This window comes from Ostrea edulis, chromosome 10, assembly GCF_947568905.1.
Source record: "Ostrea edulis chromosome 10, xbOstEdul1.1, whole genome shotgun sequence".
Classification (NCBI taxonomy): Eukaryota; Metazoa; Mollusca; class Bivalvia; order Ostreida; family Ostreidae; genus Ostrea; species Ostrea edulis.
In genome coordinates, this window is record NC_079173.1 from 35,028,474 (window position 1) to 35,053,808 (window position 25,335).

General features: G+C 34.9%; 2 protein-coding genes across 2 annotated transcripts in view; both read right to left on the reverse strand.

The window, feature by feature from the left end:
- Positions 1-9,302, reverse strand: part of LOC125665894 (calcitonin receptor-like) — a 63,094-nt gene extending 53,792 nt beyond the window's left edge. The window contains exons 1-3 of the mRNA XM_048898853.2: positions 8,849-9,302; positions 679-792; positions 356-465 (exon numbers count right to left, since the gene is read on the reverse strand). Coding sequence (XP_048754810.1) covers positions 356-465; positions 679-792; positions 8,849-8,957 — 333 coding nt within the window. The 5' untranslated portion in view covers positions 8,958-9,302. The remainder of the gene's footprint in view (positions 1-355; positions 466-678; positions 793-8,848) is intronic.
- Positions 9,303-17,995: 8,693 nt separating this feature from the next.
- Positions 17,996-25,335, reverse strand: part of LOC125665895 (methylmalonyl-CoA mutase, mitochondrial-like) — a 35,950-nt gene continuing 28,610 nt past the window's right edge. The window contains exons 17-19 of the mRNA XM_056151123.1: positions 22,757-22,884; positions 22,434-22,522; positions 17,996-22,033 (exon numbers count right to left, since the gene is read on the reverse strand). Of these exons, the coding sequence (XP_056007098.1) occupies positions 21,942-22,033; positions 22,434-22,522; positions 22,757-22,884 (309 nt within the window). The 3' untranslated portion in view covers positions 17,996-21,941. The remainder of the gene's footprint in view (positions 22,034-22,433; positions 22,523-22,756; positions 22,885-25,335) is intronic.

Consider the following 25,335-nt stretch of genomic DNA (forward strand, 5'->3'; position numbering starts at 1 on the left):
AATATGGTTGTATTGAAGGCATACTATTGAATTCACGTTACTTTAAATACGGCCACAATACACAACACAGACACCCGCCTAGCCGAGGAGTTATCAATGTGCCAGTTTTAGAAATTAATTCCTATGTCTTTACGTACATGTATGACCAAGTCCTATGAGTTTATTTACTTTTATGACTATTTTCTAGGTTTTACTTACGTTTATGACTATTTTCTATGTCTTTACCTATTTTTGTGACTATTTTCTATGTCTTTACCTATTTTTGTGACTATTTTCTATGTCTTTACGTATTTTTGTGACTATTTTTTATGTCTTTATACGTATTTTTGTGACTATATTATATGTCTTTACACACTTTTATGACATTATGGTAGTTTCTGCAGTCCGTGTAATTGGCATATTCCTTCCCAGTGGCTGGGTGTACAAACCAGGAACCATTCCCCAAGCAGTCAAAGTATGCCAGCTCTGTAAAAACCATACTCCGAAGATGTACTTCAAAAGAAACATCATCAAATGCTGTTCTATTTACATAAACATTAACGAACGGACTTGAGAAAGAGCATTAAGTGGTAGGAGATATTTCAATATCTTTATATTCCTTCTGTCTGAGATTTGTCAACTAATCATATAAACAATTCTTGATGGTGATTTCGCATTTACGCAAATAAATCTACTCACTTTCTGGTGCAAAGCCGGGTATGTTTGGACAAGGGAGATAAGCCCTAGTTCCCGCATCTGTGTAGTTCCAGCAACCCATGAAATGGTCGTGTCTAGGAGGGCAGTACCGTTCAGCTGAAATTGAATTTCCGTTTAGTACTGTGAAAATAAAATGCAATTTTTTTCAAAAGAAGAATTTTAATTTTCAAATATCTGTAATTCAAGTGTTACACTTTAACCTAATAACCTCTCAGTCAATCGTTACACGTAATGAAATTATAGTCCAGATCTTTTTGGCGCTGATTTTACAAACAAGTCTTATAAAGAAGGACCTATGAAAGCATTTAAAAATTATTCTTAAATTTGAGAGAGAAAAAACCTTGACATAATTCTACACTTTTAAGATGAATACAACCTCATGTAACATCATACAAAAACACAGAGTATTGACCCACTAAAACATTGTATTTATTGACCCACTAAAACATTGTATTTATTGACCTACTAAAACATTGTATTTATTGACCCACTAAAACATTGTATTTATTGACCGAATTCTTGTTTTTCCTGTCGGTGCATTGGAAGTGGGTTTTTTTAATTCGTTCACAAACATTTATGCCATACATTATGTCTCCCAACTGATTCAATTCGCGAGAGCATGTTGTGCGTATGGTTAATCTCTAAATCACACGGCCTCTCACCTCTGTCGGCGCAGGTTCGAATACCGCTCGCGCCGGTAAGTGAGAAAGTTTCCCAGTTTACTTTCGGAAGGTCGGTGGTCTCTTCCCAGCTACATTGTATCTGGGTTCTATCTTCCACCAATAAAAACTGGGCGCCACCATATAACTGAAAAATTGTTGAGTGTGGCGGAAAACATCAACCAATCAATCTAAATCGAGACAGACTACTGACAAATAAGTTAATGCTACAGGGGTTTCTAAAAATTTTCAGTCAACATTTCGCAACTTCGTGGTCATTATAATAATTTTGTTTGCAAATACAGTTTGCCTTTGGATCCAATGCTGTATGCCAAATGTCATACCGTTTTATTTATACCAATTTTAACTACAGATTACTCCATTTACAGGAGCAAGACAGCGAGCTCACGACAAGCGCGATCTGTCAACAATGGATGCTTACTCCTTTCAGGCACCCGATTCCACCTCTGGTGTTGTTAAGGTCCTGGTCTCGATTTTGCATTCTTTTTATGATTTATGAAATTGAGCACCGTTGGTTATATTTTTCATTTATCCCATACATGCAACTATAGGAATTCATTCTACAAGGAGGGGTGTTAAAGTACTCCACAATCATTAATCTTTGTTAATTTTCTTCTTTCTGATAAATCGTCAAAGGACAAAACAAACTTACTTACAATAAAGAACGATTTGTCAATCGTGAACCAATGGTACCGTTTACAAGAATTTCATTCTCATATTACGAAAATTTGACTCCACAAAGATAAGCAATTATCTGATATGATCATGAATGTCGTAAACAGCCAGAGCGCTATGACTATAAATGCCATTACGGTAAAGGACGTAAAGAACATAAATGTCGTAAATGACTAGGGGACCAGGAATATAAATGCCGTAAATAATTAAAGCACTATAATCGCGAATGTCGTAAACAGCCAGAAGATTATATAGCAATGAATGTCGTAAATGATTTTACTAGGACTGGCACTGAGAATGCCGTAAACAACCAGAAGACCAGTCATGAATGCCGTTAATGATTTTACTAGGACTGTCACTGAGAATGTCGTAAAGAACCAGAAGACCAGTCATGAATGCCGTTAATGATTTTACTAGGACTGTCACTGAGAATGTCGTAAACGACCAGAAGACTAGTCATGAATGCCGTAAATGATTATAGGGCTATGACTGAGAATGTCGTAAACGATCAGACGACTAGTCATGAATGCCGTAAATGATTATAGGACTATGACTGAGAATGTTGTAAACGACCAGAGGACTAGTCATGAATGCCGTAAATGATTATAGGACTATGACTGAGAATGTCATAAACGACCAGAGGACCATAGCCACGAATGCCATAAATGATTATAGGACTATGACTGAGAATGTTGTAAACGATCAGAGGACCATAGCCACGAATGCCGTAAATGATTATAGGACTATGACTGAGAATGTCGTAAACGACAAGAGGACTATAGCCACGAATGCCATAAACAGCGAGGATATATTACAAATGAACCTCGTTCATACTCAGAAAGTTTCTCCAATACCGACCAAAAAGTGTATATATTTCATTACCTCGTATTAAGAGAAATTCCAATGTTTAGTACATTGATGTAAAAAGCTATGTGAAGGTAAATAAAATATCCTTATATTACTTACAACACACATGCTTTGTGTATTAACTGATATTTCAGCACGTGTAACTTGAAAAGAAACTAAAAGGCAAGATCCATATGCTGCACACAGATGTTTGACAAGGCGTAGATGAAACAATCTCTCTCTCTCTCTCTCTCTCTCTCTCTCTCTCTCGTGAATGAAAGGATTAATGAATGAATGCTTTATAACTAAAGTATTAAAGACATAATATTGAATTCACGTTACTTTCAATACGACAACAATACACATTACAGACACCCGCTAGCCGAGGAGTGGAAAGTTCTCCTTCCAACTTGTTATTAATGTGCCATTTTTAGAAAATATTGATGAAAAAACATCCCCAGCTGTCAAAAAACAAATACATTTTACTGAACAGGAAAAAGTTGTTTCCAAAATATTGTCGTCCGACTGGCTAGATCCTCCATATTATACTGCTGAAACAGCTGTGCTGTTAAGTAGTTTTAATGTCCATCATATAATCCAATTGTTTACGGATCTCTAAAATAACTTCCACTATCCTCATTAAGCCTCTCATTTTGTATAAAGACACTGCTGTAACATATGGTTAGGGTCTATAACCTGATGACACCCTAAAATGAATGATATACATATCATTGATATACATATCTATAAAGAGATTGGGATTTGTAGTAATGTCATTTTTTTTAGAAGTGTATTTTAGATTTCTACATTGATGGAGAATTAGGAAATCAAAAAGAAAAACTGGGGGTCACAATGCTTCTTATTGCGCTACAGTGATCTAAAAATGACCTTTTTGCACTCCAAATTGACTCAAGATTCATTCATTTAAACTTGATTTGTCTGTTGGTGTCAACACAACATAAGCAACAGAAATGAATCACTAAATAAAATAGATACATAATCATGTCTTCTAATACTACATGTGATAAACTCTAATACTATTTATGGAAATAACTTGCACTTGATATACAAAAAAAAATCATGATATCAAATTTGAGAGTTTAGAAGAAATATTAGAAGTATTATACAGTTCTTAAAATTTTACATAATTTTCAAGGTCTTATCTTAAAATTTAAAATGGAACATTAAATAGTGGGGGTTAAAGGTCAAATGTTTAGATTATTGGCGAAAATACTGGATTTTTAAACAAAATTTCGAGTAAATTAATTCTAACTTTTTTGATAATCGGTGTTCTGTTTGGAAAAATATATCAACAAATTAATTAATCACATGTACACCATTTGAACTAGTTCCAAGTTTGAACTACTTGTATCATAAATCATAAAACTAAAAAGAAGATATATTGGATGAAACAGAAACTGTAATATCAATCCTTCTACCACAAAATATAGTCCCTGTCAAACCCTATCCAAATTTGAATTGACACAAAAATTTTCATCTACATAGGGTTCAGTAATAAATGTGTAATATGTTTGCACCAATGGGATCAGTACTGTACCAGTAAATACTGAGTTGTAGCATCCTGCACAGTTGTGCTCAAAACCTTCGATAATATATGATTTTTCTTGCATTTGCATTCTACAAAAAGATATTGGGGTATATTACCATGTCTGTTTTAGAGTTAGTATATTTTGGTAGTCCCTGGTTGTTGCAAGAGTAAATGTAAAGTCAGTCCTTATGTTTTACAGTAAGTTGTATAAATGTAACAAACAAGGAAATAAATTCTTCTGAACAATCTGGTATCGAACCCGGGACCCTTGCATACATGTAACTAGTTAGGGGATCTAACCACTGAGCTACCCAAGGCGATATACTAAGAATGATACTATTACTCCAATATAAAAGTCAAGCTTATTTCGGAAATCATACAAGAACTCTTCATATTGAGGAGATAGAAAAATAATTTTAGAGAAAATGTTCGAAACGTCGCGTATGTTCTCAAAGGAATACTGGTTTTCACTTTGATGTCGAAATTTTTTGTTGCAAAATTGGAATATACTTCTTCAATGACAGGAAAAAGTAAGGTTTATACACTTTTGTTATTAATATTGGTGTTAAAAAACCTACCCAGGGGCTCTGAAAGAAGTAAAATCACAACATGGTCTTCCTGTACAAAAATGTTTTGTTTTATACATGTGCTTTACATGTATAGCCTATATTCAAAAGAACCGATATTTTTATTTTGATATAAAAATCTATCTTTATTTTGATTTAAAATCAGTATTAATTTCACCAATTGCTATGGTTAAAATTACACACAAAACTATTATAATTGCACATTTTTACAAGAAAATAAAAATTTCAGATTTAGAGCTAATATTACTTTAACAAAAAAATCATGATGAACCTAAGAAAGGTCGCAGTAGCTTAGTGGTTCGGGTTCTCGCTTCAGGGTTCGATTCTCAACCAGGCACGGCGTCAAACCTTAGACGTTAACATAGATAGTGACTGTTCCTTCGTTAAGTTCCCGGTATTATCATTTTGTGGGGGGTTTTCCGGCGAATCCCCACTGCTACATGCACGTCCCTGAGCTCCGTGGATACGTCAAACCTTGTGGCACTCTACTTAAACCTAGTGTTGTCTCGATGTTCTCAAATGGACGTAAACAGCATACGATACATATGACGTCATGAATTATATCGGATTAAAAAATAAATATATAATTTTTGAAAATACATGAGGATATGAACTGCGATACCCCACGCTTCAAGAAAAGTATGCCTATGTAAGGCGCTGCAGTTCATAATAAGAAAAGTATCCCTATGTAAGGCACTGTAGTTCATAATCCCTATGTAAGGCGCTGCAGTTCATAATCCCTATGTAAGGCGCTGCAGTTCATAATTCCTCATGTATTTTCAAAACTGAAATTTATATCTTACATTTACATTCAACTTTCATGTCTGTCGGAATTCTCTACAGACATCCAATATTTATCAAAATTCATTCCTGCATTATTCACAACTACTATATTTATCAAGATTCATTCCTGCATTATTCACAACTACTATATTTATCAAGATTCATTCCTGCATTATTCACAACTACTATACGTATCAAGATTCATTCGCGCATTATTCACAACTACTATATTTATCAAGATTCATTCCTGCATTATTCACAACTACTATATTTATCAAGATTCATTCCTGCATTATTCACAACTACTATACGTATCAAGATTCATTCCTGCATTATTCACAACTACTATATGTATCAAGATTCATTCCTGCATTATTCACAACTACTATATGTATCAAGATTCATTCCTGCATTATTCACAACTACTATATGTATCAAGATTCATTCCTGCATTATTCACAACTACTATATGTATCAAGATTCATTCCTGCATTATTCACAACTACTATATTTATCAAGATTCATTCCTGCATTATTCACAACTACTATATGTATCAAGATTCATTCCTGCATTATTCACAACTACTATATTTATCAAGATTCATTCCTGCATTATTCACAACTACTATATGTATCAAGATTCATTCCTGCATTATTCACAACTACTATATGTATCAAGATTCATTCCTGCATTATTCACAACTACTATATGTATCAAGATTCATTCCTGCATTATTCACAACTACTATATTTATCAAGATTCATTCCTGCATTATTCACAACTACTATATGTATCAAGATTCATTCCTGCATTATTCACAACTACTATATGTATCAAGATTCATTCCTGCATTATTCACAACTACTATATGTATCAAGATTCATTCCTGCATTATTCACAACTACTATATGTATCAAGATTCATTCCTGCATTATTCACAACTACTATATGTATCAAGATTCATTCCTGCATTATTCACAACTACTATATTTATCAAGATTCATTCCTGCATTATTCACAACTACTATATGTATCAAGATTCATTCCTGCATTATTCACAACTACTATACGTATCAAGATTCATTCCTGCATTATTCACAACTACTATATTTATCAAGATTCATTCCTGCATTATTCACAACTACTATATGTATCAAGATTCATTCCTGCATTATTCACAACTACTATATGTATCAAGATTCATTCCTGCATTATTCACAACTACTATATGTATCAAGATTCATTCCTGCATTATTCACAACTACTATATGTATCAAGATTCATTCCTGCATTATTTACAACTACTATATGTATCAAGATTCATTCCTGCATTATTCACAACTACTATATGTATCAAGATTCATTCCTGCATTATTCACAACTACTATATGTATCAAGATTCATTCCTGCATTATTTACAACTACTATATGTATCAAGATTCATTCCTGCATTATTCACAACTACTATATGTATCAAGATTCATTCCTGCATTATTTACAACTACTATATGTATCAAGATTCATTCCTGCATTATTCACAACTACTATATGTATCAAGATTCATTCCTGCATTATTCACAACTACTATATTTATCAAGATTCATTCCTGCATTATTCACAACTACTATATGTATCAAGATTCATTCCTGCATTATTCACAACTACTATATTTATCAAGATTCATTCCTGCATTATTCACAACTACTATATGTATCAAGATTCATTCCTGCATTATTCACAACTACTATATGTATCAAGATTCATTCCTGCATTATTCACAACTACTATATGTATCAAGATTCATTCCTGCATTATTCACAACTACTATATGTATCAAGATTCATTCCTGCATTATTCACAACTACTATATGTATCAAGATTCATTCCTGCATTATTCACAACTACTATATGTATCAAGATTCATTCCTGCATTATTAGTTTGAGGTTACGCTATATTTTTGGCTAGAATGACCTGACTATATTCACACAGCTACTATATTAATGAGGAAATGACAATCATTACAACTGGTAGAGAGAGAGAGAGAGAGAGAGAGAGAGAGAGAGCGAGAGAGAGAGAGAGCTGTTTTTGTCTCTCTTGATCACCATGGGCGTGCAAAAAAAAAATCACTTCTGTGAATTCAATTATATCATTAATCTTGTTAAGAAAGCATGCCATTTGGGAATCTTATGCGTATTCTCAATGCAAGAGAAGAAATCAGATGTTTCTTTTGATTTTAAAGTTGTGATTTCAAACGAATGATACACTCTCGTCAATCATTCAAAGAAACAACTGCAAAGATTCAGAAATTCTCAGAGTGCAGCATGGATCTCAGATAGAATTTAGAGTAAAGATTGTAACTTTTCCGCTAAAAGGTGGAGTTGTTGTTGTTGTTGTTGAAAAGACCAAAATAACAACAACAAAAAGAAACAACCTTCGTTAAACATGTTCAACCAAAGGAGGAAATGTTGCATCCCTCGTAACTCCCTCTCCAGCCCCCCCCCCCCCCCCCCCTCTCTCTCCAAAAAAAAATTCCATGTCCCATTCCGCCACGGGTGTCAGGGAACACGATATTTTTATCAACGTAACCTTCATAGTGAAGATACAATATACGAGACGCTGTTATTCTCGTCTGTACAAATAACACGTACATGATACAGATGGTGACCGTCATTATCTAAATAACACGTACATGATACAGATGGTGACCGTCATTATCTAAATAACACGTACATGATACAGATGGTGACCGTCATTATCTAAATAACACGTACATGATACAGATGGTGACCGTCATTATCTAAATAACACGTACATGATACACATTGTGACCGTCACTATCTAAATAACAGAATACCCATACAATGTAATTCAACGAATAAAAACTTTTTTTTTCCAAATCATTATACTGTCCTTTCTTCGTTGTTGAAAATCAAACGGATAAGGTTTTTCTCAAATGCTGACAAACAGATACAATTAATATTTTGATTTCCTAACTGTTTTGTCTTTTTTACTTCCGTTCCGGGTACTTACCAGCACCAGGCGGGGGTTGTGATATCACATTTCTCAAACACTGTAATCTAGATAGGGAATAATATTGTATATATAACGGATGTTGAAGCAGAGAAAAATTCCCAGCCATTCCTTGGTAATGCTGCCCAACACAGTATTCCTTCTTTGACACTGGAAACTGGAAAATCTATTTGGTTTTGTTTTCTTCTTCTCCTTCTTTTTAACCTGCAGCTAATGTCTTCCTTTAATAATATCGGTTTTCTTGAAATTCAGAGCACATCGAATTAAATTGCTTCGGTGTGTAAACAGACACTCTGTCCCGTGTAGTAATCCGAGTAAAGTCTAGGCACCAGGTCACAATTAGAAAATTACTGTAAAATTCTATTTCTTATATAACTCGAGGACACACTCACAGAATAAGATTATTTCTGAAGATTTACAAATCAGAAAGCCTCTGCCTATAACACACCGGGGCTTACACCACCATCTCATCAAACTCCCTACTGTTTGTATGTATGTACATCGAATTAGTTTGGGCTTTTTTTTTTTTTTTTTTATCATTTATTGATCAAAAATGCTCGTATTGCTAACTATTTCACATCAGAGATGTACATTATAAGCCGTGCTTGAGTATGATTTTAAATGAGATTAAGATCATTGCGTGTTGTTGATTACAATAATATACCTGTTAACAAATATTTTCTTTTAAAACAGGATTTGGTATACCTGAATTATCTAAGCATCATTTTTTTTATGATGTTGACGTATGTTACCACGTTAAAATAAACATGTACCTGTTACAAAAATTTACAACTTGTGAATGTAATGGTGAAATATTTTTCATTGGGTTATTTTTTTTTCTTGAAGCTTACTTGATTTTTATATTCACTGAGAAAATCCAAACTGCTAAAATAAACTGATAAATGCGTTTAGTGAACTAGAAAAACAAAACCGTTAGAAAAATATATAAATGATACATTTTCACAATTGTACATTGTTGAGTGAACAAATACGATCAATTTTTCGTGAATTTTCCACATATTTCAAACGCAACAAAATATATAATTTGTAAAATGTTTCACTGTATACTGAAACCATATCCAAGTAAATACATCCCCCAAAAAGCTGTAAACCAGGAACATTATTACTAGGTTGTATGATCTACAGATGATGGAGAAGTTTTATTACTAGGTTGTTTGATCTACAGATGATGGAGAAGTTTTATTACTAGGTTGTATGATCTACAGATGATGGAGAAGTTTTATTACTGGGTTGTATGATCTACAGATGATGGAGAAGTTTTATCACTAGGTTATCTACAGATGATGGAGAAGTTTTATTACTAGGTTGTATGATCTACAGATGATGGAGAAGTTTTATCACTAGGTTATCTACAGATGATGGAGAAGTTTTATTACTAGGTTGTATGATCTACAGATGATGGAGAAGTTTTATCACTAGGTTATCTACAGATGATGGAGAAGTTTTATTACTAGGTTGTATGATCTACAGATGATGGAGAAGTTTTATCACTAGGTTATCTACAGATGATGGAGAAGTTTTATTACTAGGTTGTATGATCTACAGATGATGGAGAAGTTTTATTACTAGGTTGTATGATCTACAGATGAAGAAGTTTTATTACTAGGTTGTATGATCTACAGATGATGGAGAAGTTTTATTACTGGGTTGTATGATCTACAGATGAAGAAGTTTTATCACTAGGTTGTATGATCTACAGATGATGAAGAAGTTTTATTACTAGGTTGTATGATCTACAGATGATGGAGAAGTTTTATTACTAGGTTGTATGATCTACAGATGATGGAGAAGTTTTATTACTAGGTTGTATGATCTACAGATGATGGAGAAGTTTTATTACTGGGTTGTATGATCTACAGATGATGGAGAAGTTTTATTACTAGGTTGTATGATCTACAGATGATGGAGAAGTTTTATTACTAGGTTGTATGATCTACAGATGATGGAGAAGTTTTATTACTAGGTTGTATGATCTACAGATGATGGAGAAGTTTTATCACTAGGTTGTATGATCTACAGATGATGGAGAAGTTTTATCACTAGGTTGTATGATCTACAGATGATGGAGAAGTTTTATCACTAGGTTGTATGATCTACAGATGATGGAGAAGTTTTATCACTAGGTTGTATGATCTACAGATGATGGAGAAGTTTTATTACTAGGTTGTATGATCTACAGATGATGGAGAAGTTTTATCACTAGGTTGTATGATCTACAGATGATGGAGAAGTTTTATCACTAGGTTGTATGATCTACAGATGATGGAGAAGTTTTATTACTAGGCTGTTTGATTTACAGATGATGGAGAAGTTTTATTACTAGGTTGTATGATCTACAGATGATGGAGAAGTTTTATTACTAGGTTGTATGATCTACAGATGATGGAGAAGTTTTATCACTAGGTTGTATGATCTACAGATGATGGAGAAGTTTTATTACTAGGTTGTATGATCTACAGATGATGGAGAAGTTTTATCACTAGGTTGTATGATCTACAGATGATGGAGAAGTTTTATCACTAGGTTGTATGATCTACAGATGATGGAGAAGTTTTATTACTAGGCTGTTTGATTTACAGATGATGGAGAAGTTTTATTACTAGGTTGTATGATCTACAGATGATGGAGAAGTTTTATTACTAGGTTGTATGATCTACAGATGATGGAGAAGTTTTATTACTAGGTTGTATGATCTACAGATGATGGAGAAGTTTTATTACTAGGTTATCTACAGATGATGGAGAAGTTTTATTACTAGGTTGTTTGATCTACAGATGATGGAGAAGTTTTATTACTAGGTTGTATGATCTACAGATGAAGAAGTTTTATTACTAGGTTGTATGATCTACAGATGATGGAGAAGTTTTATTACTAGGTTGTATGATCTACAGATGAAGAAGTTTTATTACTAGGTTGTATGATCTACAGATGATGGAGAAGTTTTATTACTAGGTTGTATGATCTACAGATGAAGAAGTTTTATTACTAGGTTGTATGATCTACAGATGAAGGAAAAGTTTTATTACTAGGTATGTACAGAAGGATGTGGGGTGAAAAGATAGACACTGAAAGTCACATTATCCCATACACAGCACGTGTAAGAAACCAGTGAATATATAGAAATACGTAAGTACAGGTGCTATGTTACTGTCCATTATAAACCTTCACCTCCGTAGAACGAACATCTATCTCCCAGACAAATAGAATGTGAAAGATCTTGTAAACTGACTTCCAGACATCCGATTCGCTTACTCTGGGAATGAAGGAATCGGACGCTTGAGTGGCGAAAACAATTTGAAGATTTTTGGCATTTTATTTCAGTGATGCCTCATCATAACATCGGAGCTTGTTTGTGAGGAAAACAGAAAATATACGATTTTATCCTGTGTTTTGTCAAGAATTGCGGGGAGAAAAACAGCCTTATGAATGAGAATTCTGTTATGCGTCAGAACAAACCCTTAATATAGCGCAGCAGAATTTACTAATAAAAGACAATTAAACAATTAATATTGATTGATTTAATATTGTTTAACGTCCCGCTCGAGAATATTTCACTCGTATGCTCGGCGCTTACGGCCTTTGAACAGGAAGGGATCTTTATCGTGTCACACCTAGGCCTGCTGTGACATTGGACATCGGTTTTTGCGGTCTCATCCGAAGGACCGTCCCACTTAATCGCCTCTTGCGACAAGCAAAGGGTACTGAGGACCTATTTTAACCTGGATCCCCACGGATAAACAATAAGATTTATTAATAATTGATAGAAAATTGTAACAATAGCGAAATACTAGCATTAACTTACGATAGTTGAACAATAAATCCACACTGAATGTACACACACAAAAAATAGTTAGTCCAAAATCCAGTATAATAATCAAAAGTGCATAAAAAGTGTATAACCAGAGCTTCTTTTTCTCATAATAATTTCAGTGTATTTATGATAGGAATGAATTTTCTAGTACAATCTTGAAAGACAATGATGCAACCATCACGTAATCTTTCTACTAAAAATAACATAAGATATTTTATTGAAAGTAGACATTAATGTCAAACTGACAACTCAACTGTATGACAAACGGGATGATTTTAGCTTCTCCATCGTCAACTTCCCATATTTATGTAGCAATATTCCATTATCACTTGCATATGGTGTTTATATCTCTCAACTGATTCGATACGCAAGAGCTTGTTCTGCGTATAGTCAGTTTTTAATTCGAGGCAAGCTAGTGACAAACAAGTTGATGGTACAGTCTCGATTGAAGTCAGCATTTCGCAAATTCTATGGTCGCTTTAATGATCTAGTTCGTCAATACAACCTATCATTGGGTCAAATGCTGTCTGACATGTTTCATACCGATTGTTAGGCCGTTTTTGGCACACAGATTTTGACTACGCATACCTCCGTTTACCTAATCAGGATATAGGGCTCACGGCGGGTGTGACCGGTCGACAGGAGATGCTTACTCCTCCTAGGCACCTGATCCCACCTCTGGTGTGTCCAGGGGTCCGTGTTTGCCCAACTATCTATTTTGTATTGCTTATGGGATTTCTGAGATTGATTACTGTTCGTTATCTTCACCTTTCATTCTAGAACAATCTGGGTCACAGGTGTCAATATTAATGCAAAGAAAATAAACATGGAACACTCGAGGTCAAACCAATGCAAATAATACTATACACAAACCTCCCCCCTTTAAAAAGTTTGATTGACAATGAAAACTTAAATATACAATGCACATCAATCAAAGCAACAACAAAATAACAAAACATAATCATGACACTCTTGCAATCTAATTAAAATTAGATTCGTTGATTCGCTCATCTACTATCGCTACACAAGGATCACAAGCATCTGCTATAACACTGATCACAAGCATCTGCTATAACATTGTCTCTGTCTTTGATGTGTTTGATATCATTGTCATACTCTTGCAATGATAAACTCCATCTTGTGAGTCTTTGATTCTTGTTTGACATTTTATGCAAAAAAGTGAGAGGGTTGTGATCCGTAAAAACAAGAATTGGATATACAATAACATTCAAATATATATCGAAATGTCGTAAAGCTAACAACAAAGCAAGACACTCTTTTCAATGATTGAATAATTCTTTGACATTTTGTAAGTTTCTTTGAAATATAAGAAACAACTCTATCTACATTGTCACTATGTTCTTGAAACAAACCAGCACCGATTCCTACATCACTAACATCTACAATAAGTTTAACTGCTTAGAAAAATCTAGAGCCAAAAGAACTGGACTACTGAGAACAGATTTAATTTCACAAAAGGATTCATCGCAACTCTTTTGGAATAAGTTGATAAGTGGACCAACTGTTGAAGAAAAATTTGGACAAAATTTTCTGTAAAAGCCTGTCATGCCCAAAAACCGCATTAACTCTTTCTTGTTTGTAGGAATCGGGAACTTTGCAATAGCTTCCACTTTAGCCAGAATAGGTGTAACATAACCCGATCTACATTATGACCTAAATACTCTAGAGTAGCATGACAAAAGTCACTCTTGCCAGAATGTCGAAGAATGCACGCATGATTTGGAGATGTTCCTCCCATTTGACGCTGTATACGATAGCATCATCAATGTAGGCTTCACATCCTTGAAGGTCTTGAAGAGGGGAATGAATCATCCGCTGAAAGGTCGCTGGGGCATTTTTCATACCAAACGACATCACTTTGTATTGTTAGAGGCCATCAGAGTCACAAATGCAGAGATTTCTTTGGCTTTTTCCGTCAATGGCAATTGCCAGTAACCCTTCAACAGGTAAAATTTACTGACAAATTTGGTATTTCCGATTTTTTCAATACAGCCATTAATTCTGGGAATCGGATAAGAGTTGTTATTTTTTTACGTGACAGAATTCACTTTTCGAAAGTCAGTACGTAATCGATAGGTGCCAACGGGTTTCAGTACCAGAATGCAAGGTGAGCTCCAGTCACTTTTTAAGCTGCTTGATGGGCATAGCGTCACCAACTATAACATCATGACAAGCGGCATTGGTCTTTTGTGGAACATCTGAGAAGATTGAAGGATAATTAGCCATGAGATGTTGAACTTGTTTTCTCTGATGAATATTTAAATGTCCAAGTTTGATATTCAAATTGGCAAGAATTTTGGAGTTTTTTAAACGGACATTCTGGACAGTCTTTGTCACAAGTTTCTACACTAAATCATTCTCAGTACAGTTTTGTAATGTCTTAACATTGACTAAAGTGGAAACTGATTTTACAGAATTTCGGTCACATCTATCAAAATGCTCTTTCAACATCGTTTTTCTTTACGCCAGCCAGGGGTCTTAACCACATAGTTCACATCACTAAGCTTGCTTTCAATTTCATGAGGACCATAATACCTGGCCTGCAAAGGATGACCAGGAACAGGCAAAAATACAAGAACCTGATCACCTGGTTCAAAAATTCTGTTTCTAGCATCTTTGTCATACCAAACTTTAATTTAACTTGATAACTCTTGACATTTTCTTGTGCTAATTTACAAGCATTATGAAGTTTCTCTTTGAAATTTGATACAGTCTAAAAGTTTAAGAACACTAGTTTCAGTTAGCTACTTTTCTTTCAGCACTTTCAAAGGACTTCTAACTGTTATGTCCAAACACTAATTCAAAGGGACTGAATCCTAGGGACTCTTGACTGCTTCTCTTGCAGCAAATAAAACAAAGTGAACCCCTTCATCCCAGTTTTTAATCATACTGATAACAATACGTTTTCATCATAGTTTTAAGGGTTTGATGGAGACTTTCAAGTGCCCCCTGAGACTCGGGATGATAAGCATAATTTTCTGATTAGGTTTACCTACCATTTGTCAAATATTACAAGACTTGCAAAATTCAGAAACATCCTTTCTTAACTTGGGCCAATAGAAATGACTCAAAATCCTGTTACAAGTCTTATTGACTCCTAAATGACCTGCCATGGGTGTATCGTGAGCCAAACTCATGATGTCCCTACGATTTATCACTGGGACCACTATCTGGTGAACGACCCGTCATACTTCATCCGGTGTGCATCAGGTGGTCGCCACTTTCGCATAAGGATCCCGTCCTTAGTTTAGAAACACTCCGACCAACTTTGGCGGCCTCTTCTGGTGGAAGTGCCCTCTTGCTCAGTTGAATAATATCGGGTCCTTGTTTTGCTCAGACAGTAGCTGCTCTCTACTGAGGGTGCACAGGCTGGATATGTGATTTTCTCACACACAATAGGATCTGGTATAACTTTGCCACCAGCTAAATCGTTGCTTAGCAACAAGGAAATGCCTTGAACAGGAAGAGTTGGTCAAACACCTACAATAACTGGTCCAGTAATTAAATCGGATTTCAGATACATTCTATGTAAGGGAACATCAATGATGTCTAGCTCAACATCCTGTAATAAAACTGACCCACCAGAAGTCTGCTCAGAAAACATTCTCTGACAACAAAACCTGTGCAGCACCAGTATCTCTCAAAATCTGATCAGGTTTACCTTCACTAGATCTATTGATTGAAATGAATCCCTGAGACAAAAGGGCTTATAATGATCCTCCATAGAATTAACAGAACTGGACATTGAACCCTGAACATCAGGAATGTCAGAACAAATCGAAACTAAGGTTTTCCTATCATTTCTAATTGCTGTACAAGCATGTGACTGTGGTTTGTCGTTGTCATTTTTTTCTCTTAAGCTTAAAGCATTCACTAATCAGATGACCTTTTTTCTTTCAATAAGTACAAGTAGGAAGCGATCCTACACCAGAGGAACCTTCAGAACATCCTGACCTTTGACCGGACGTAGAACCACTGTGAGGTGGTGACTGGGAACTAGATTGAGACTCTGAAGCACTCTTTTTATCTGAGTCTAAACTCTTGGATGAAATACTAGATGTTTTGCTACAAAATTCTTCTTAACAGAAAGAGAGTACAAGTATCTGCAATAACCGCGGCTTCCTCAAGAGTTCTCACATTCTTATTTTCAAAATGTGTTCTCAAATCTTGATGAACACACTCTATAAACACTTCTACTAAGATGAGACGACAAAAGTTGTTGAAATTGTCATTAATTCTATTAGATCTCAACCATAGATCAAATAAATCTCTTTCTCTTGCAAATTCAACATATATTTGATTGTCAAATTTTCTGAATTTTTGTATGTACGTCTCGGGTACTAATTCATAAGCCTTGACCTTGTTATAATCTGAACTCTCAGCTATGGCCAGCGCCGAGTAAACATTGGTCGCTTTGCCAATCAAAACACTTTGTAATATAGTGGACCAAGCCAGCCATTTCAAATGTTCTGTAACTTTTTCAAATAGAGGAAAATATTCATCCACTGCTTTTTCTTGAAATTTAGGTACTAAGCTGATATTTCTAGCTACATTGAATTCCTTTCTGGCAGGCAAGGCTTTAGATTTCTGTTGTAATTTTAATTTTTTCCAATTTAAATTGTCTTAAACTCTCTCTGCTCTTTCCTTTCTTTCGTTTTCTGCTTGCATTTTCTCTCGCTTAAATTGCCTTTCTTTCTCTCGTTCCGCTCTTTCATTTTCTTCTCTCCATACGGTCTTCTCTTTCTCATTCTAATTGAAATTCTGTAATTTTCGCTAGTTCAGCTGTTTGTTTAGGGAAATCATGACTGTAAAACTTTGTTCCCTTATTGTGACCCCAATCTACCCCTGGGGGACATGATTTGAACAAACTTGAATCTGCACTATGTCAGGAAGCTGTCATGTAAATGTCAGCTCCTCTGGCCCAGTGGTTCTTAAGAAGATTTTTAAATGACCCTACCCTAATTTTGCATTTTTGTGATTATCTCCCCTTTGAAGGGGGCATGGGCATGGCCCTGCATTTGAGCAAACTTGAAAGGCCTTAACCCAAGGATACATTTTCTTGATTTTTTTTTTACATTTTTAAAAAATAGTTTTGCAAAGAAACAGTTTCATGAAATTAATTTGAATACTATTATATCATTTTAACCAGTTTGGGGGAAAGGAGTATAGCGCACTTGGTATGCAATTTCGCCTACATAAATACTTTATTCTTGAATATAATTTTTTACAAATATTCTGCTATACAATGTCAGTTTATACTTGTGTTTACCCAAATTACTCAATAAAGATATCTATATGTTGATAGTATCTTTATTTGATAAGCATAAACATCACCATGATTAAATAGAGTATATAGTAGATGTAACGTAATGAGCCTAAAAAATTGCAAACTGTTGCAAAAGGCCACCCTAAACCAGAAATAAAACACTGAAATTGTTTTACGCGAGTATAACTGTACATAAGTCCATTTGGTTTAAGGTGGCGTTCTTGTTGAAAATGGATAAAATATAAAAAAAAAAAATCTTCTCAAAATTGGCAGCCTATCAAACGTTAAACCTTTAAACTTACATGCCTGTGTGGCCTAGTGGTGCTCGGTAATCTTTCACTTAAACCATACATTCCGAGTTCAAGTCCAACATTTTCCCAATCTATTTTTTTTTTTTTTGCCTTTTATTTTTTGGGTCGTTTACTTGAGGGAGGAGGTGTTATAAATGCGATACATATACTATAACAAATATTAATCATTTTCATCATGACTTCCAATATTTGCAAGTTACGACTTAAAGTAAGGGAATTTATTCCGAGATCACTGTAGTTCCGTTTGTTTACACTATAATATGTTCCTGTATGCACAGGATTTTCAAACCGTAATGTGGCCGACGAAAAGCTATGCAAATACAAGAAAAGAGGCACAAATGCACAGCATGTAATAAGTAAAAACAGTTCAATGGAGGAAAAGAACTGTTATACGGTTTGACTTCTCAAAAGTAAATATAAAAACTCATGTAGCAACTGTCATATGATATTTAGGCAAACCTAAACACTCGAATTATTAACCAAAGGCAAATGAACTGATGAAATTTATTAAAGGTGCTGCAGTCATGTCAGAAAAAGACAGCGAGTTAAGTAATGCCACATGTAAAAAGGGTTGTTGTGTAATATGAATGCACCTATGAAAATATTGTACTGTTCATCATTCCAAATAGGAAAATGGTTTATTGATTAAAGAATGACTCATATAAATGTCAGTAATGCTAAACTGCAGCTGTTATTTATCTTGGTTAACGAAACATCAAAAACGTTGGCCTTATATTTAAATATAACACGCCAGTCTATTATTGGAAACCGGTGTTTTCCATTTAGATTTCTGAGTCAGCCGTTTCGTCAGCCAATGCGCTATACCTCTTTTGATAATGCAGTTGAAGAAAAAAAATGCAATTTTCTGACACTGATATATGATTTTGTATATCCCGCATCTTAAAAAGTGTGATGACATATATTTTATTTGATAATTTATTAGTTTTAACTCCAATAAATTGAAATAAATAAATATTTAAAACTTTTATCGGAAAACAATGCGTGTATGGAGATACCAGACATTTAATCACCATGACCAGCTTGGCCTCATCCTGGTATCAAACCCCGCCCCTAAGGCCTCAGTGGTGCAGAATTCCTGAAATTTACAATATATGCCCCCTTTGTCCCTAAAATGCTTCATGTCAGATTTGGAAAGAGTTGGAATGGCAGTTATCCAGAAGAAGTTAAAAAATGTTCAATTGTAAACGCAGGACAGTCAATACTAAAAATGTTCTTCTAAAGAACCACTGCACTCAGAAAGACAAAACTGATGTGAAATGCCATTACTGAGTGGGAAATCAATGGAGTTCTCTCACCTTTGTCTTTTTTGGCCCAGTGGCTCTTAGGAAGAAGATTTTTAAAAGATGCCACAAAATTTTCACTATTCTTAATTATCTCTCCCTGAAAAAGGGTGTGGCTCTTCAATTGAACAAACTTAAAATCTTCTAAATCCAAACATGATTTTATATAGCAATTACACCAGTACAGGTTACATGCAAGTTAAAAATGTGATAAGTTTACAGACAGACGGATGGACAGATGAAACAAGATGTGTTTGTGAAACACAAATGCCCCCGATAATGGCCGATTCCGAAGATGGCCAAGGTCACAAGGGCAAATATCTTGGTACCAGTAGAAAGATCTTGTCAAAAGAAATGCTCATGTACAATATGAAAGCTCTAATATTTACCAATTAGAAGTTATGACCAATGTAAAAAAAAAATTAAAAGTAGGTCAAATGTCAAGGTCAAAATGTTTAATACCAACGGAAAGGTCTTGTAACAAGGAATACTCATATTAAATATCAAAGCTCTATCTCTTACTGTTCAAAAGTTATTAGCAAGGTTAAAGTTTTCAAAAAGTAGGTCAAACTCCAAGGTCAAGGTCACAGGGTCAAAAATTTTGGTACCCACGGAAAGGTCTTGTTACAAGGAATACTCATGTGAAATATAAAAGCTCTACCACGTATTGTTCAAAAGTTATTAGCAAGGTTAAAGTTTTCAAAAAGTAGGTCAAACTCCAAGGTCAAGGTCACGGGGTTAAAAATGTTGGTACCCACGGAAAGGTCTTATCACAAGGAATACTCATGTGAAATATCAAAGCTCTATCACTTACTGTTCAAAAGTTATTAGCAAGGTTAAAGTTTCAGATAGAATTACAGAATGACAAACAGGACAAAACAATATGCCCCCGATCTTCGATCTCGGGGCATAAAAAAGGATGATAGACAAAATGTGATCAGAAAAGCTCAATTGAGCTTTCCGCTCAGGACACGACAACTCTCAATACATGGCAGTATTTCTTGCAGAGTTTGTTACATCCACTGGAATCTTCTTAAGGTTCACAAATTTATTTTGTGATGTTTAGCACTTATAAACAGAGGAAATCAAACTGAAAATACATATTATGGAAAAAATCAACACTGATGAACATGACTGTACATATTCTACATGTACACAGATGATAATCATACTAAACAGTTATATCAAGTCTATGCATGCCCTGCATATCAGCCAAATCAAGAGATTCAGATTTGAGTTATTCATAGGTAACAAACTTTCAAAGGATTATGTACAATGTGGGCCTAATTTGATCCCCCTAAAATAACTTTCAAATTTTCAGGACAAAATATTAGGCATTTATTTATTTCAATGAAGGGTGTATGTGAAATCCTTCTTATACCGGTATTGGTTATTTTAAGGAAATTCCTGGTAATTCTTAGATATGATGTTTGGCGTTTTAAATGTTAATCTAACATTTTTTTTATTTTAAGAAACTCTATTATTTTCTTTTAGGATTTCCTTTCTGCAGTTTCATACAGCAAAGTCTGACTACTCTGACTTGCACTAATTCAGAATATGAAATAAATTTTGTGTCTGATTAAAAAGGATGTCAGATTACACAGTGTAAAGAATTCACAGAAATACGGGATCGACAGATTTCACAGGGTTACATGTTCGGATACATATTTTAAAAAAAAAATGTCAACAGTGGAAATATCATTCTAGTTCACAAAGTCATTCTAAAATTAGGAAATAATAACAAATCCTTTATGGCTATCGATGGTATGGTTTATTCGACTGGGGGGGGGGGGGGGGGGGGGGGGGCGGGCAAAAATTTGGCTCAAACCATACATAGTTCATGAAAGAAAACAAATATTGAAGAAAGAAAACTAATACAGTTCCACTCCACCTCCTTTCTTTACGCACGTTACTAAAGATATTGATAATACTCAAAGCTATTATCATAAGTACATGTAAAATATCTACATACAATTATACACATATAGCACTGCTTTAAATATCAAAATAAAAGTTTTGTAAACATAGTTTTTTTCAATACAACACTTCACATTTTATGTGCAAGATGCCACTAAACACATTTCATATGTTCAGCATCCTCTGAGCCTCCTGAACGAGAGGGGAGGTGTTAAACAATAAGGGGTCGCTATAAGGGATCTCTTTAAGAGGTCACCATGAAGGATTGCATGATAACACTTAAAGTAATACAGTTGTGCTTGAATGTCTTCATCACAATTATGTAATGTAAAACAGCATGATATAAAAGAAGCATGAAGCTGATTGAATCCATAGCTGATCATGGAGCGTAACAGCTACTGGAGCGCCTCCGTCACACAGTTCATGTCACTATCACACAGCGTTCTCAGCCCGTCGCAGACGTGGATTTAGTTGTGTTGTTGTTATTCTTTTCCAGCATATCGATTACTCGGATAGCAGCATCTGGAATTCTGGTGCCTGGAGGAGAAAACAAATTCACTTCAAATACTCATTGTAAGTGAACTGGGGGGTTGTTGTTGTTGTTGTTTTTTGTTTGTTTGGTTTTTTTTTTTTTGCTCAGTAAAGAAGTGCAGCTTTTAGCAAGCAAAACTTTCCATGACAATTGTGTACCGAAGAATATAGAATAAATATAAGGTTTGTCCAAGCCTGCACTCAGCATTTTCTAGAAGATAAACTGCATGAAAAATAATCAATACATTAAATTTTAAAACAAAAGTCCAAACGTTGATTTTTTTACTGGGGTGGGTGTATAAAAAGTTATTATATGCTAGCCCTTTATAATTGAACATCTACGCTTGTTACCAAACATTGATCTTCCAATTAACGGTTAATACACACAAAGTCTTAATCAACCCACCTGGGCCAAAAACAGCAGCAACGCCTGATGTGTACATGAAATCGTAGTCCTGGGGTGGGATCACACCCCCAGCAACCACCAGAATATCACTGAAACCATGGAAACACAACACAGACATTATCAATTACAATAGCCAATCCCAATCTACTCATGTAGCTAGTTCATTTTGATTTTAGATACTCATGCAAAAGTTATAAACTATGTGACATTTAAGTATGGTAGAGAGCAGATATTTAGATTTTTGAAACACAGTAAAATTTGGACGAAATGATAAAGTAATAAAAACAACATAGAGACTTGAGCAAGTCTATCCGATTACTTACGGCCTTCCCATTTTCTTGAGTTCTTGAATCATCTCTGGGATCAGTGTTTTGTGTCCAGCAGCTAAAGAACTGACCCCTAGGACGTGGACGTCAGCATCCACTGCTTGCTGGGCAGCTTCCTTTGGTGTCTAGAAATGATAAGAGATATGACTATTAAAAGCTTTGTGTATTTCTCCTGAAAATATCAGAACAGTTACTGCTCACAAGTACCGGAGAGAAGTCTTATAGATAGAGCATAGCCTCTGTCTTACAGTGTAAGTGTGAGAAGTCTTATAGATAGAGCATAGCCTCTGTCTTACTGTGTAAGTGTGAGAAGTCTTATAGATAGAGCATAGCCTCTGTCTTACAGTTACTGCTCACAAGTACCGGAGAGAAGTCTTATAGATGGAGCATAGCCTCTGTCTTATAGTGTAAGTGTGAGAAGTCTTATAGATAGAGCATAGCCTCTGTCTTACAGTGTAAGTGTGAGAAGTCTTATAGATAGAGCATAACCTCTGTCTTATAGTGTAAGTGTGAGAAGTCTTATAGATAGAGCATAGCCTCTGTCTTATAGTGTAAGTGTGAGAAGTCTTATAGATAGAGCATAGCCTCTGTCTTATAGTGTAAGTGTGAGAAGTCTTATAGATAGAGCATAGCCTCTGTCTTATTGTGAAGAGTTATCGTTATTTGTTAAAATATTTCCTCTTTTTTATATTGAATTATCTTTCTTTACGACTTAGACTTCAAACCCGTTTAGAGTTACCATACTTAATTCGAGCACGTACTTCCTGTTTACCTGTGAGTGTGTTTCACGCATCGGTCGATTGTTCCAATCATTCAATTTCTACTTAGAGATAGCACACACTTCTTTTACTTTTCTGCCATTACTTTTGCAGATAGTTTAACCAAAGACATAATAAAGACTACGCACCGTCCTATTGTGTCTTTGGTTAAACTATCTGCAAAAGTAATGGCAGAAAACTTATAGTGTAAGTGTGAGAAGTCTTATAGATAGAGCATAGCCTCTGTCTTATAGTGTAAGTGTGAGAAGTCTTATAGATAGAGCATAGCCTCTGTCTTATAGTGTAAGTGTGAGAAGTCTTATAGATAGAGCATAGCCTCTGTCTTACAGTTACTGCTCACAAGTACCGGAGAGAAGTCTTATAGATAGAGCATAGCCTCTGTCTTATAGTGCAAGTGTGAGAAGTCTTATAGATAGAACATAGCCTCTGTCTTACAGTGTAAGTGTGAGAAGTCTTATAGATAGAGCATAGCCTCTGTCTTATAGTGTAAGTGTGAGAAGTCTTATAGATAGAGCATAGCCTCTGTCTTATAGTGTAAGTGTGAGAAGTCTTATAGATAGAGCATAGCCTCTGTCTTATAGTGTAAGTGTGAGAAGTCTTATAGATAGAACATAGCCTCTGTCTTACAGTGTAAGTGTGAGAAGTCTTATAGATAGAGCATAGCCTCTGTTTTACTGTGTAAGTGTGAGAAGTCTCATAGATAGAGCATAGCCTCTGTCTTACATTGTAAGTGGTTATTTACACGCGGGGGAAATTTACACTAATTACGTGTTCACATAATAAGAGCATAAATCCCCCCCCCCCCCCAAGAGTATAGTTTATAGTTGATACAATATATAATATTCTGTTATCGTGTATTTTCCCCTCATGTGTAATTTTGGACGTGGAAAAATGCGTTTTTAACCCTCATTGTAAATAACCACTTTTATAGTAGCCATCACATACATGTATAGCCGTGATTAACACATTACACACCCATCCACAACTGTTATAAACAGAATTCTAACAATTCAAACGGGATTAGAACATCAGAAAAGTAAAAGGATGAAGTGAAATGGCTATATGAAATATATTTATAAAAATAGGGCACCGCTAAACCAGGTACATGATACGCCCACATACATTATTCAGTGATTGGGAAGGCCATGCGCCCTGCGCCATAGTCCCATTCAGGCGAAAATTGGCGCATTGAATTATCTAATCCATGCGCCAAAGTGCGCATTCATTATTAATTGTAACTTACGTTTTTTTCTCCAGAAGTGAATTGGGTACGATTTACTTATTTTTTGTACTTTCAATTTTAATTCCTATGTATTCTGATACACCGAATCTCATTGGTTGAAGCAATACAAATCAAAAAGATAATCAATAAGCTGTTTCCTCTTACACCACATCTCATCACATCATGATGTCTTCTCATGCTTATACTTCAGCTTTTTAAGCTTCAGAAGTCCAAGGACATATATAGAAACGACAAAAAGTGAAAAAAGCAAATAATGAAAAAACAACAACGAGAGACCGTCTTCAAATACCAATGATGATAAAAGCAATGATACCGTTGAGAAGGGGAAATTGAAACAAAGAAGAAACATTTTCAAGAGCGGTGGAAAATATCGTGGTCATGGTTCAGAGTTTCAATTAAAACAATAATGTTCCACTGAACATTTGCTATTTATTGAAAATGGCCATTCAAAAAATGTTGATGGCCTATTAAATCTGAAAATGGCCCATTGAAAACTTGAACCGTAGCGCCATTTTGGTATTCCCAACCACTGATTATTGACCCAGGAATTTGAA